General features: G+C 37.9%; 1 protein-coding gene across 1 annotated transcript in view; it reads left to right on the forward strand.

Annotated features, from left to right (window-relative positions):
* TRPA1 (transient receptor potential cation channel subfamily A member 1) overlaps positions 1 to 13,957 on the forward strand; it is a 71,928-nt gene that overhangs the window by 50,601 nt on the left and 7,370 nt on the right. Inside the window, exons 19-25 of the mRNA XM_012554434.2 lie at positions 2,751 to 2,821; positions 3,378 to 3,540; positions 4,303 to 4,392; positions 6,321 to 6,490; positions 9,242 to 9,371; positions 9,818 to 10,000; positions 12,153 to 12,221. Of these exons, the coding sequence (XP_012409888.2) occupies positions 2,751 to 2,821; positions 3,378 to 3,540; positions 4,303 to 4,392; positions 6,321 to 6,490; positions 9,242 to 9,371; positions 9,818 to 10,000; positions 12,153 to 12,221 (876 nt within the window). The remainder of the gene's footprint in view (positions 1 to 2,750; positions 2,822 to 3,377; positions 3,541 to 4,302; positions 4,393 to 6,320; positions 6,491 to 9,241; positions 9,372 to 9,817; positions 10,001 to 12,152; positions 12,222 to 13,957) is intronic.

Below are 13,957 nucleotides of genomic sequence, written 5' to 3' on the forward strand. Positions count from 1 at the left end.
TGAAGATCAAAGACCACAGCCTTCAGTATGGATTACACCTCAACATAAACAAAACAAAAATCCTCACAACTGGACCAATAAGCAACATCATGATAAATAGAAAAGACTGAAGTTGTCAAGGATTTCATTTTACGTGGATCCACAATCAACACCCACGGAAGCAGCAGTCAAGGAATCAAACGATGTACTGCATTGGGCAAATCTTCTACAAAAGACTTCTTGAACCCTTTCGTGACTCAATTATTTTCTGCTTTGAATTTTTTGTTAATACTATGTGTTTTCACTAATGGACACATGCTGAATCATTGAGTGTGTCTGAATTTTTGTTAGGTGATAAGGATTTTCTTTTTTCATACCCCCTCTCATAAGCCTACTCTAAGTGTTTAGTGGTACATATGAAATATCACTAATTGTACCCCAGAGCCCCCATTGTGTGTAACAAATAAAAATTTTCAAAATTTATTTTTTTCCTACCAAAAATTCAGATACCTCATATAATACCCTGTAAAAACAGTAGTTTGTGGCACACACGCTTTTCTTCAGTTTCAAACAGTCATAAAGGCCCCTGCCTTGTGGCAGCATACACTATCAGTGGTATAGCAGCTTCCTAACAAACCCCAGAGGCTGAAAAAAATCTTGCTCACTCTATGTACTGCCAGGCATGAAAGGGTATAAAGTGTTAAAAAGCAAAGATGTCACTTTCAGGACTAAGGTGCACCAGATCCAAGCCATAGTATTTTCCATCGTCCTATATGCGTGCGAAAGCTGGACAATGAATAAGGAAGATTGAAGAACTGATACCTTGAATTATGGTGTTGGAGAAGAATATTGAATATACTATGGACCACCAGAAGAATGAACAAATCTGTCCTGGAAGAAGTACAGCCAGAATGAAGTGAGGATGGTGAGACTTTGTCTCATATACTTCGGACATGCTATCAGGAGGGACCAGTCCCTGGAGAAGGACATCACGCTTGGTAAAGTAGAGGGTCAGCAAAAAAGAGGGAAACCCTCAGTGAGATGGCTTGACACAGTGGCTGCAACAATGGGCTGAAGCATAACAAAGATTGTGGGCATGGTGCAGGACCCGGCAGTGTTTCCTTCCATTGTACATAGGATCGCTATGAGTCAGAACTGACTTGACAGCACCTAACAACAACAACAACACTTAAGACTGAAGAAGAAGTGATGTCTTTGAATTATGGTGTTGGCAAAGAATATTGACTACACCATGGACTGCCACAAGAATGAACAAATCTGACTTGGAAGAAGTACAGCCAGAATGCTTCTTAGAAGCAAGGATGGTAAGACTCTGTCTCACATACTTTGGACATGTTATCAGGAGGGATCAGTCCCTGGAGAAGGACATCATGCTTGGTAAAGTACAGGGTCAGTGAAAAAGACGAAAACCCTCCATGAGATGGATTGACACAGTAACTGCAACAGTGGGCTCAAACATAGCAACGATTGTGAGGATGGCACAAGTCGGGACAGTGTTTTGTTCCATTGTACATGGGATCGCTATGAGTTGGAACCATTCAACGGCATATAACAACAATTGTTGAATGAAAAAGCAAGCATACTGTATGATTCCAAGTATATGACATTCTGGAAAAGACAAAACTATAGAGATAGTAATAAAGATCAGTGAATGCCAGGGGTTCAGGTGGAGGTGGGAAGAGATGAATAGGTGGAGTGTAGGGCATTTTTAGGATTGTGAAACTATTCTGTATGATACTATAATGGAACATATGACATAATGCATTCATCAAAACTCATAGAACTGTGCAAGGCAGAGTGAACCCTAATATAAACTATGGTTTTTAGTTAATAATAATGTATCAATAAAAGCTTATCGATTGTTACAAATGTAGCACACAAATGTGAGATAGTAATAATAGGAGAAACAGTGTGTAGGTGGGAAGGGGGTTGTATGAGAACTCTGTCATTTCTGAACAATTTTTCTGTAAACCTAAAATTGCTGTAAAAAGGTCTGTTTTTGTAAAAAGCAAGTTGAAGACATAATTTGACTAAAAACATCAATGCAAAATAATTGTGTATATTTTCTATGGTTATATATTAGTTTCTGCACATGCATGTTTGTATGTAAAAATACAGGAAAAGATTAGGAAGGATACACAACAAATTAAAATGATGATACTTCTGGGGAATGGCGTGGGGTCTGGGACTAGAGATTGGATGTCGTGGGAACTCTGGCCTTATGCCAATGTTTTGATATTTTGAAAGAGAATGCACTTATGTATTTCCTGAATAATTAAAAATTAATTTTGAAATAGATATTAGTAGTTCCCAATAGCTCACATAAAAATTTATGATCGAAAGACTAATTTAACTACTCTTGATGTAGACTCTACTATTTAAAATTCTTCTAGAAAGATAAGCCTGAATTCCTTCAAGTACAGGAGGGTAGAACTCTTGCTTATTTACCTTTAATGCCCTTTCTAGTTGTAATCTTGTATGATTAAAAAACGTATGCTTTCTCAACTAGCCAGATATCAAAGGACACAAACTGACTCAAATAATTGCATCTGTATAAAGTCGTTATCTCTAGCTAATGCTTTTAAAAATTATTATTCTTGATATCATTTTTAATTTTTCAAATTTTCTGAAGTAAGCAAGTGTCCCTTTCATAATAATATAAAAACACAGTTATACACCAGCAGAAAAAGCTTCGCTTATACTCAGTATTTTAATATGCTTTGTTTTTATTCTCTTTCCTTATTTTTCAGGCAATGGTACAACATAACCGTGTAGAGCTTCTCAACCATCCTGTTTGTAAAGAATATTTATATATGAAATGGTGGGTATTGAGTAGTATTTCCTTTTTACCAGTGTTCTGCTAAATTTATTTAAAAGTCTTCCAAATTATTACAGTTTAATGATATTTTTATGTTTTATATTTTATTTTAATATCTCATACTATGGAAAGACAATGGGCATCAAGGACAAATTTTGGTGTTAAAAATGCTGGCATTGTTTCTGTTTGGCATTAAACAAAATATTTTGAGGGGGAAATCATCATATAGGACATGAAACATTCCAAACCCTGTCGATCAGTGGACAATGAGGTGAGAGGTGTTTGCTATGGAAAAGCATGCAACTTGGAGTCAGAACATATGGGCTAATGTCTTGGCTTCTCCATTAACTGGTGAGATACAACCAGCAAGTCATATTTGCTCTGAAGTTAAGCTTCCTTTTCTGAAAATGAATGAATTAGAACATCTTCTTGGTGCTAAAGTTCAGTGAATGTAACAACTAGATTTCTGAGAGAGATTATAACCAGTTGTTCCACAGGTATCATAAGTAAGTATTTTTGACTGAAATGAATCATTATGATGTGGTTATTTTCTTTGTAGGCTGGCTTATGGGTTTAGAGCCCATATAATGAACCTGGGATCTTACTGTCTTGGTCTCATACCTATGACCTTTCTTGTTATCAATATAAAGCCAGGAATGGGTTTCAACTCAGCTGGAATCATCAATGAAACTAGTAATCATTCAGAAATGTTAGACACCAAGGTATTTTCAACTGGTTTTTATACTTCAAATTTCTAAATAAAAGATTAAAGAAATGTATTTTTTTTATTGGAAATGCTAAACCCATAATATATATGAAATATCAGGACTTTGATCATTCTGATTATCCTACAGAATTTGTATGTGGTACCCAATGTCTCCTAAAATCCTTTGTGGATGAAAAGGAATATAAATGAATAGTCTATAAGCTGATTTAATAGTCATTGACATGTGTGAAATGCTAGCTTGATTGCTGAAGTACTTAACTTTAAAATAGGTCTACAACAAAGCAGATTTATGGTTGCCAGGGGCTAGGGGCAGGAGAAGATGGGACGTGACTGTTTGTTTAATGGGTACAGGGTTTCTGTTTGGGGTGATGAAAAGGTTCCGTAACTAGATAGTGGTGACGGCTGCACAACATAGCGAACGTACTTAATGCCGCTGAATTGTATACTTTAAATGGTTCAAGGGTCAATTTTATGTTACGTGTATTTTACCACAATAAAAAAAATGAAAATAGGTCTGCAGATTCATATTCTTTTAGAATTAAATTGGCAATTTTTGAACGTCTTTTAATAGGAAATTATAATGAATATGTGTCATCTCTCTATTTGCATGACGGTAATTTTCTGTTTAAATCAATGTGGACAGTACATAGAAAGAAATGAAGCAAAAATATTTAATAGTGGAAATTGTGAAAAAGTTAAAAATGTTTTATTTTACATCCCTAATAACTACTTGTCTTACACCTTTTTATTGTTTCAGAATTCATATTTTATAAAAGTCTGTATGATATTAGTTTTTTTATCAAGTATATTTGGATATTGCAAAGAAGTGGCCCAAATTTTCCAACAGGTACTCAATACATTTTATATTTCCAAATATTTTAATGTACAGAAAATAAATTAATTGCTGAACTGTTATTTGAAGTATGATGTCAGAATAAAATCACGCAGTTTGACTAATACATAGACTGGAAATACCTAGCATAGTCTTTTTAGAATGTAAAAATCATATTACTTTAGGTAAAGTTACTGCACATCTGAAACAGAGATATTATACTTTTACTAGTTCATGATGGGTGTACCTGGCTAAAAATGTTCATTATGAATTATTTTCCTGCATTTTCTCTTAGAGCAGTTTTAGTATTTTGCTAACACAATAGTTAGATTTTCAATTTGATCATTTTGAATATAAATGTTTATAAAGGACCTACTTGGCCCAAGACTTCATATCAAAGGAGTTTTTCCTTGAATTTATTTTTGAACAGTAATGACTTTCTTTTTTGCAAAAAATTCAAGTCGTAATAAAATTTGGGAACTTTTCATAGCATAATTCTTACTTTACACTCCATTTTTCTTAAATGGGTAAACCAAGTTCAGATCAGACCTGAGGATTATGTACATTGTGTGGCAGTCCTTGCTTTCGTTGATAAGTGGCACGGATCCTCTAATTCTCAGTGTGGTGGTTCAAAGTCTTTTGTTCTTCTTCGCTTTGTATATTTTTTGTGACTGTAATTTTTTATGAGTCATATTCCTTTTTTGCGGCATCTCATTTTCTATGAGAATTTCCTTTGTTACATCACATAAGCACATTAATTTGCATTAAAGGTTGTTGATGATAACAATGCCTTGCATTTGTTTATTATACATTCCAAGTACTTTGATATATATGCTTTCAATAAATTGTCACAATTCTGAGAGTTAGACCGTATCATTCCATTTTACCTAAGTGATTTAGGGCATATCTCTTTTGACATTATTTTCATTTCTTAAAACAAGAATTACAGGTTATAGTCTAGATTTAACTATTAAGTTATATGATGTATTTATCAGATTTGGTCCCTACATTTTTTAATTGATGTTCAAATGGTCTACTGTATAGGAAAGCTGATGTTCAAAACACGAAGTCTTTAAGAATGGCATGATGATTTGCTCTCATTTCCTAAGTAATTCTCAGTACATGTCTCAAACCTCCTTAGAAGCAGGTTGAACTCATAGGTCAGCTTTAGCTCCTGTGTATCTGAGGGATCCACACACATGCGCTTATATAGACAGAAAGATCCCAGGAGTTACTGAACCAACTTGCAGCCCTCAGGAAGCCTCCTTTAAGGGACCCCGGAAGACATGGTCCCCGGGCTCTCTGTTAGCCTCAAACTAAAACCATTCCCGAGGCCAACTCTTCAGACAAAGATTAGACGGGGCTGTGGGACATAAAATGATACTTGTGAAGAGTGTGCTTCTTAGCTCAAGTAGATACATGAGACTAAATGGGCAGCTCCTGTCTGGAGGTGAGATGAGAAGGCAGAGAGGGTCAGGAGCTGGTTGAATGGACATGGGGAATCAGGGGTGGAAAGGAGGAGTGTGCTGTCACAGTATAGGGAGAGCAACAGGGTCACATAACAATGTGTGTATACACTTTTGTATCAGAAACTAACTTGAATTGTAAACTTTCACTTAAAGCATAATTTAAAAAGGAAAAAAAAAAAAAGAAGCCTCCTTAAAATGGAGTGGAGTGCTAGGGAAAACCCAGAAACTTGTAGGATCTCCTTAGGCATCAGACTTCCATAGTGCCGGGTCAATAGAAGACGCTGGGCCATCTCCAACACTGATCCACACTAAGGGCCCTCAAGTCAGCCCAGAATGGCAGGGTTGGTCCTGTGACTTCTCTCCAGCTGGATGCAATGCCAGAGAAAAATGGTACTACTGGTTACATACATATATAACTATCCATAAGAGGCCGGGTCGCTACATGTGTTAATTCTTCATTCTTTTCATCCCTAGAAAAGAAGCTACTTGTGGGATCATAGCAATGCAGTGGAATGGGTTATCTACACAATGAGCATCATTTTTGTGTTGCCCTTGTTCGTGGGTATACCAGCTCATGTCCAGTGGCAGTGTGGAGCAATTGCTATATTCTTGTATTGGATGAACTTCTTATTGTATCTTCAGAGGTAAAACTGGCTTGAATGATTTCTACACCTTTTAGGCATTTTTAATATCAAAAGAAACACTACTACAAGTGGCATGCATTTGTCAGTGGCTTATTAATCTTTTTCCAATTGCTTTAAAATGTGAGGATATCTTTTATACTGAGGAAGAGTTCTGGAGTTCAGAGTCTAGACCAGCATTTCTAAACCTTGGCAGTATTGACATTTTTGGGCCAAAGAACTATTTGTTGTGGGGACTTGTTCTGTGCACTATAGGGTGTTTAGCAGCATTCCTGGCCTGTACCCAATAGTTGCTAGTAGCCTCCCCACCAGTTTTGACAGCCAAAAATATCTTCAAACTTTGCCAAATATCCCCTGAGTGGAAAAATTGTCCCTGGTCAATCATTGGTCTAGACAAATCTTGATTAAATGTGGGAAGTCAACAGGAATACAAAGGTTGGTTACTTCTGTTGTTGTTAGGTGCCATTGAGTTGGTTCCAACTCACAGCGACCCTAGACCCTATGTACAACAGAATGAAACACTGCCCAGTCCTGCATTATCCTAACAATCGTTGCTATATTTGAGCCTACTGTTACAGCCAGTGTGTCAATCCATTCCATTGAGGGGCTTCATCTTTTTCACTGACTCTACTTTACCAAGCATGATGTCCTTCTCCAGGGACTGGTCCCTCCTGATAACATGTCCAAAGTATGTGAGATGAAGTCTCGCCATCCTTGCTTCTAAGGCACATTCTGGGTATACCTCTTTCAGGAAAGATTTGTTCATTCTTCTGGCAGTCCATGGTGTATTCAGTGTTCTTTGCCAACACCATAATTCAAAGTCATCAATTCTTCTTTGGTCATCCTTATTCATGGTTCAGCTTTCACATGCACATAGGCAATTAAAAATACCCCGTGGCTTGGGTCAGGTACACCTTAGTCCTCAAAGTGACATCTTTGCTTTTTAACACTTTAAAGAAGTCTTTTGCAGCAGATTTGCCTGATGCAATATGTCGTTTGATTTCTTGACTGCTGCTTTCATGGGTGTTGATTGTGATCCAAGTAAAATGAAATCCTTCACAACTTCAATCTTTTCTCTGTTTATCATGATGTTGCTTATCGGTCCAGTTGTGAGGATTTTTGTTTTCTTTATGTTGAGATGTAATCCATGCTGAAGACTGTGGTCTTTGATCTTCATCAGTAAGTGCTTTGAGTCCTCTTTGCTTTCAACAAGTAAGGTTGTACACAGACCAAACAGAACAAGGAGTTACTGCGTGGTTTAAAATCAGGAAAGGTTATTCCTGTACTACCTGGTATTATTTAGTGAGGTGATTGTTAATACCACATTTACTACTTTTGGGAAAACTACTCAAAATGAAATGATAGGCATAGGGAATAAAAGTGACCTATGAGAAAAAAACAAGTCAAGAGAATCTAGCTCTAGAAGGGAAAAAAGGCTAGACTACCATACCTCCTACAATTACCAAATGTTGAGTTGAATATATTATTTCATTATTTCACATTATGTTTACAATAACAAGAGATAAAAGTTATCATTCACATTGTATAAAAGAAGAAATGGAAGCTTTGAGTAAGTAACTTGCCCAGGATCTCAGTTAGTAAGTCAAGACATAGGCATTTAACCACAGTCTTTGTAACTCCAGGGACTGTGCTTTTCCCACCGCATCGTCTGTATCCGTGTGTCATGAGCACGATGACATAGAGGGGAGCCCAGACCCTTCAGAGAGGACGTGGCATGGTGGGAAGAGCAGTGGTCTGGAGGTCAAGAGCATTGAAGACAGGCCCTGGCATTGTCACTCCCTCACCTCAGCCATTTTCAGTGACCTTGGCGAGTTAGTGGACATCCCTGGGAACTTAGTCTCTGAGACTCTGAAGTCCCTTTAAGCTTTATAATCTTGCGACTCCCTTTTTTAACAAGTTGTCTTTGCCAAAGGAAAACTAAAAGTTCGTGGACAGATGACACACCCACCATCTGTCCAAACACTTCACAGTGTAGGTTGCTCGGGGCAAAAAGGAGACCAAATAAGGCTGTGAGATGGGTGAATGTAAGTCATCTGTTACATGCTACACGCCAATAGGGGCCTTCAGGTGTATGAGCTCATGGCATCAGTCCCTACTCAACGCATCACACAATTCACCTCTAATCCTGTGATTCTTCATCAAGCAGTTGGTAGCATTATTTTGTATTGGGAAGCATTATTATTTTTGGTAAACCAAACCAAACCAAACTCTTTGCCTTTGAGTCAATTGCAACTCATAGCGACCCTAAAGGACAGAGTAGAACTGCCCCATAGGATTTCTAAGGAGCGGCTGGTGGATTTGAACTGCTGACCTTTTGGTTAGCAGCCTAAGCTCTTAACCACTGCGCCACCAGGGCTCGGTTATTTTGAGTAGCATTCTTATTTATTATTTTAAATTTATTTATTCGTAAATATTTTATTTATTTACATATTTATTTATTATTTTGCGATGGGGAAGCTATGAATTTTCTTTCTTACTTGAGGTGAAGTAATGTCTAGTGGTCAAAGGGTAAAATTATTAAAGATAAAGATGAACATGAAGGGGGGAAAAGAAACAGCTTGATGAGCAGTCTGAAAATAGGAGTTGATTGCTCATAAATTCTCATGTCTACTTTTTAAAAATAAATGGCCTCAATCATCCCACCTGTGAAACTGAGTGCCTGACTTTGTTGACACTGAATAGAATACAGTTAGCCATAAAAGTGAGTAAATATTTTAATATTTATTTTTCTAGATTTGAGACTTGTGGAATTTTCATTGTTATGTTGGAGGTGATTATGAAAACCTTGTTGAGGTCCACCGTTGTGTTTATTTTCCTTCTTCTGGCTTTTGGATTGAGCTTCTATGTCCTTCTGAATGTACAGGTGAGGTCATCACAGCAATGTTGGTGGTGCTGTTATGGATATTGGAAATACGTATTTAAGCTTCGATTTTGATGGCCTAGAAAATTAATAATAATATAATAACAAAAGTCTTTTAATCCTTTATCTTATTTTCTTTCATCTGATATAAGAGCATTAGATTTTTTATTTCAGGAAAAAGTCTGTAGTCTTACTAAATTCCTTTTTCCATTGTCAAAAAGTTTATGTTAGAAGAAAGTTTATGTGTAATGCATGAGCATTTGTTACATATGCAAGAAAAGATCTTTTTGGTAACTTTACCACCATTTTATTCAATGTTTTTCTTAAGTCACAGTAGAGTTGTATTTTTTTAAGTATTTTAATATAATTTTTATAATTCTACTCTCCAGGAAACATTTTTTCATTTTATGCATTTTGTGTTTCATGTTTACATTACTGCCTTTTCTCAGGATGCCTTCAGCAATCCGTTACTCTCCATTATCCAGATCTTCAGTATGATGCTCGGAGATGTCAATTATCGTGATTCTTTTCTAGAACCCTTTCTGAGGAATGAATTGTCATATCCCATTCTGTCCTTTATACAGCTTATTACTTTCACAATGTTTGTTCCAATTGTCCTCATGAATTTACTGGTAAGTAATTTATTCTTGTATTTTCTGGGTTGTTGTTCATTTGGAACAGGTAATAATAATAATTCCTAGCCTCCTTAATCTTCCTCCCTGGGAAGAAGGGTGACTACAAAATGCATTGGTTTAACATTCATTTAGTGCCTGGGGAGTGCCAGCCATTGTGTGAGGCTCTGGGCACACAGTGGTGCACTCACTTGGCAAATACTTATCAAGCATCTTCTGAACACCAGGCACTGTTTCAGGTGCTGGGAATCAGTGGTGAACAAAACAGAACAATCCACTGATTATGAACTAGTCAACAGAACAATTCACTGATTATGAAGGTAGAGAATAAACAAATACGTACGTAGCATGTCATGGGGTGGTAAATGCTCTGAAGAACTATGAAGCAGGGTAAGGGGATAAAGATGGATGGTGTGTGCTGCTTTAGGTGGGTGTAGGGGATCAAAGGTTAGGCAGAGGTCATATGGAGGAAGGATTAAGACCTTGTCTCTGCCCTTGCATTTCTCATTGACAAGAGATTCAAGTGGGCAAGAGTCTGTCATACAGAGGGCTTCTGCAGCGTTTGGGCCTTGCTCGAAGAGTCACTCTATGGGGTCTCATTTCTCCGTTTAATCCTTTCTATGCATTGTCGCGACAGTGGTGTTCTGGTAATGAAAAGTTGAGCACATCAATTGCTCTTTTAAGTTTTTTTCTGTGACTTTTCAGGAGCTTTAATCTAGTCCAAAAGCATCAGCATAGAATTCATGGGTCCTTGTGATGTTGCCTAACTCCTAAACACTCCTACAAATACATTCACTGAGCGCCCAGCTTTGCCCAGCCCCTGGGCTTTGCACAGGCTGTTCTTTTGCCTGGAACACCCTCCTCCCACCATGGGTTCACTCTTTCTAAGCTTTCAAACTCAGCTCAAGCATCATCTCCTCTGGGCAGGCCCCTTCCTTGTCTTATCATAGTTTTAGGGGCAGAGTTATTATCATATCAATGAAACCTGCTTCATAGGTTGTATGAGGATTAAACAAGCCAATACAAAGCACTTAAAACAGCGCTTGGCACATGATAAGCATTCAATAAATGCTAGCTACTATTAAATATTAATCACTGATCTGTTCTGTGACTCGCAAACTCAGATGTCTTCAGAGCCCAGACAAGTATCTGAAATGTGTGAAGCAGCAGGTGTGAGACAGCTGGTTTTGTTGGAGGCTGTTGTAAAACTAGGAAGAACATCCATCTGAAGCCTTGCATATTCTTATAACAAAACATTATAATAAAGCGTATCTGCTGACTATATATGGCTGTCAGTGCTCTAATTTACAAGCCCTGGAATATACCCTTTCATTGTTCATTCACTCAGCAGATAATGTGTGTACCTACTATATGTCCTGCTCTGTTCTAAGCACTGGGCATACAGTGGTGACCCAGCAGAGTTCTTCCTTCGTGGAGGTTGCTAGACTCTGACCTCCTGGAGAGCCAGGGACTGGCTTCCTTCTCTCTGGCTACAGTATGCAGGATGCTGGCTCAGCATTGGCGGGTGCTAAGTGGATAACAAGTAAATGAGTGGCTGTGGCTAATTTAATATGCACTGAATAGCACTGAGCTAACAGCTTCCCCTCACCTAATTCTATCTAGCTATAGATTTCTAGATGGCAGTTTTCACAAGTGCCTCACCCACCCCTAAAGTGTACCTTTTCCTGCCAAGCGTATGCAAGATACACACTCGTTCCTTCAGTTCAGTGTCTGAACTTTTCCATGTTGTCAAGTCAGTATTGTCTTCGTTAGAGTATAAACTTCTGGAGTTTCCAGCCATGTTGTATGGGTGCACCCAATTGCATTTGATATCTCATTACTCCCGTCCTCTCCGAAGTGCCGCACACACTTTTATTTTAAATTGAAATGAATTTCAGACTATTTTGAGTCTTTTATGTTTTTACGATAACCCTTAAGATTACTGGACCCACCAACGTGGACATCACCGCTGCAGAGGTATATAGGCTTTGCAGTTTTCTGTAAAGTGTATTAGTAAAGCATTTTGAGGTCATTATCGGTCAATTACACACCTACTCCATTTGAACTGTCAAAAGTTAACCAGCAAGACCTTAAGTGTATTTTTAGATGAACCATTAAACTGGTAGGGATTCAATGCTGTGTTGTCTTGCAGATTGGTTTGGCGGTTGGTGACATTGCTGAGGTCCAGAAACACGCATCGTTGAAGAGGATTGCCATGCAGGTGAGTATTATATTTAAAACTTATAGAAATTCACCATTGCCGTGGAGTCGATTCTGGCTCACAGCGATGAACAATTATGATGGTGCCGATTTCTACACTCAGTAATAGTTCATGTATAAGAATAGCTAATTTTCTGAGAACTCAGTTATTTTATACAGATATTTTCTCAGTACTGAGAAGTAACAGAGTGCCTGTTTGTATGTTCTCTGATCTATCTGCTACAATCAAAGTATCAAAAACGGTTTAAAAAAAAAAAAAGATGACCCAGAACAACCTAAGCAAAGAAACTGAGAAATTGCCCAGGTAGGCCTCTTTTATGTCAGCATGTGGCCCACCAGATGGCTAACTGCTGGACCAAGAACATCGCAGGCACTGGGTGATCCGTCTTCTCACAGCCAAGCTGCTTGAAGGAGCTCCTCATATCCTGGCCACGGAATTACAAGGTCTCCACAGTGTATTCTGTTTTAAAGTTTTAACTGCATACACAAGGTTTTGTCTCTGTGATAGTGCTCTCTCTCTCTCTCTCTCATTCCTCTAGGCAACTTGATTTAAAATTTGCTAGAGTCCAAGATTTTAGAATAAGCCTTTGGCTGTTGAATCTTATGAAGTAGTTTCCCATCATCTTACCTTCTATGCTTTGTCTCTAAATTTCAAATTCGATTCAGAATTTTTCATGTTGCAAAAATATCTCATGGCTAGTTGAATATATGCATTCAGAAAGCAGGACCAGTTTCAAGGCTCATTCAAGAGAAAGAAAAATTCATACTCAGATACATAGCCTTCTGTTAACTCTTTTCTTTGTCACACTTCTTTCTTCTCTGTTATTCAGTCATCTATACATTGGCCTTTATATTTTTCAAAAGATAGTGTTCCTGTACATGGTGTGTGCAAAGCACAGTATAACTTACCATAAGAATCCAGAGGAACTGAAGGGATGTGATCTAAGGAGACAGGCAGTAATGCATTTCACACAGGGACATTTGGTCCTCTCACAAAGTCAGCTCAAACTCAAGTGGAGACAGATAGGTCCCTGGGAGCAGTGCTTGCTGGGAGATGTATTCATTACATAAACTAGAAGTTCCTCAGAGACAGGAGTTACGAGTATTTTGAGAGGCTAGGAGCTCTTTGGTTGTTTTTCAATATTGATATCCCCAACTTCCAGCACAGTGCTGGCAGCTGTAGACACTTCATAAACACACGCACATACACACACACACACACATTTGTCTGTCTGTCTATCTGTCTATCATCTGTCCATCTATCATCTATCTATCATCCATCTCTCTATTTATCTATCATCTATCTTCTATTGATCATCTATCTATCTCTCTATTTATCTATCATCTATCTATCTTCTATCTATCATCTATCTATCTATCTATAATTAAGAAAGGAAACCCATGGAGTGCATCTTCCTCTTCAACATGGACAACCCAATAGTTAGAGGAGGCAAAGATGCTTTCTTACTCCAGTGTAGGCACACTCAGTGGATCCCACAAGACCCAGACTGGACTCCGCTTTGCTTGCTAATTTCCCTTGGGACTGTATTTGAGAGAGAAAATCCACCACCTCCTATGCAGAGAGAGAGCAGAGTTAAGGCACGTCATGTATTTTATCTGCTGGCAAACACTGTGCCTGAATAGATCTTTCCTGAACAAGTTTGAGTGAGTAAATAATAACATATGATTCATAAAATATATATGAGAAGGGGAAAGGAATATTACCCTAAAGAGCCA

This window comes from Trichechus manatus, unplaced genomic scaffold (assembly GCF_000243295.1).
Source record: "Trichechus manatus latirostris isolate Lorelei unplaced genomic scaffold, TriManLat1.0 scaffold00018, whole genome shotgun sequence".
NCBI lineage: Eukaryota > Metazoa > Chordata > Mammalia > Sirenia > Trichechidae > Trichechus > Trichechus manatus.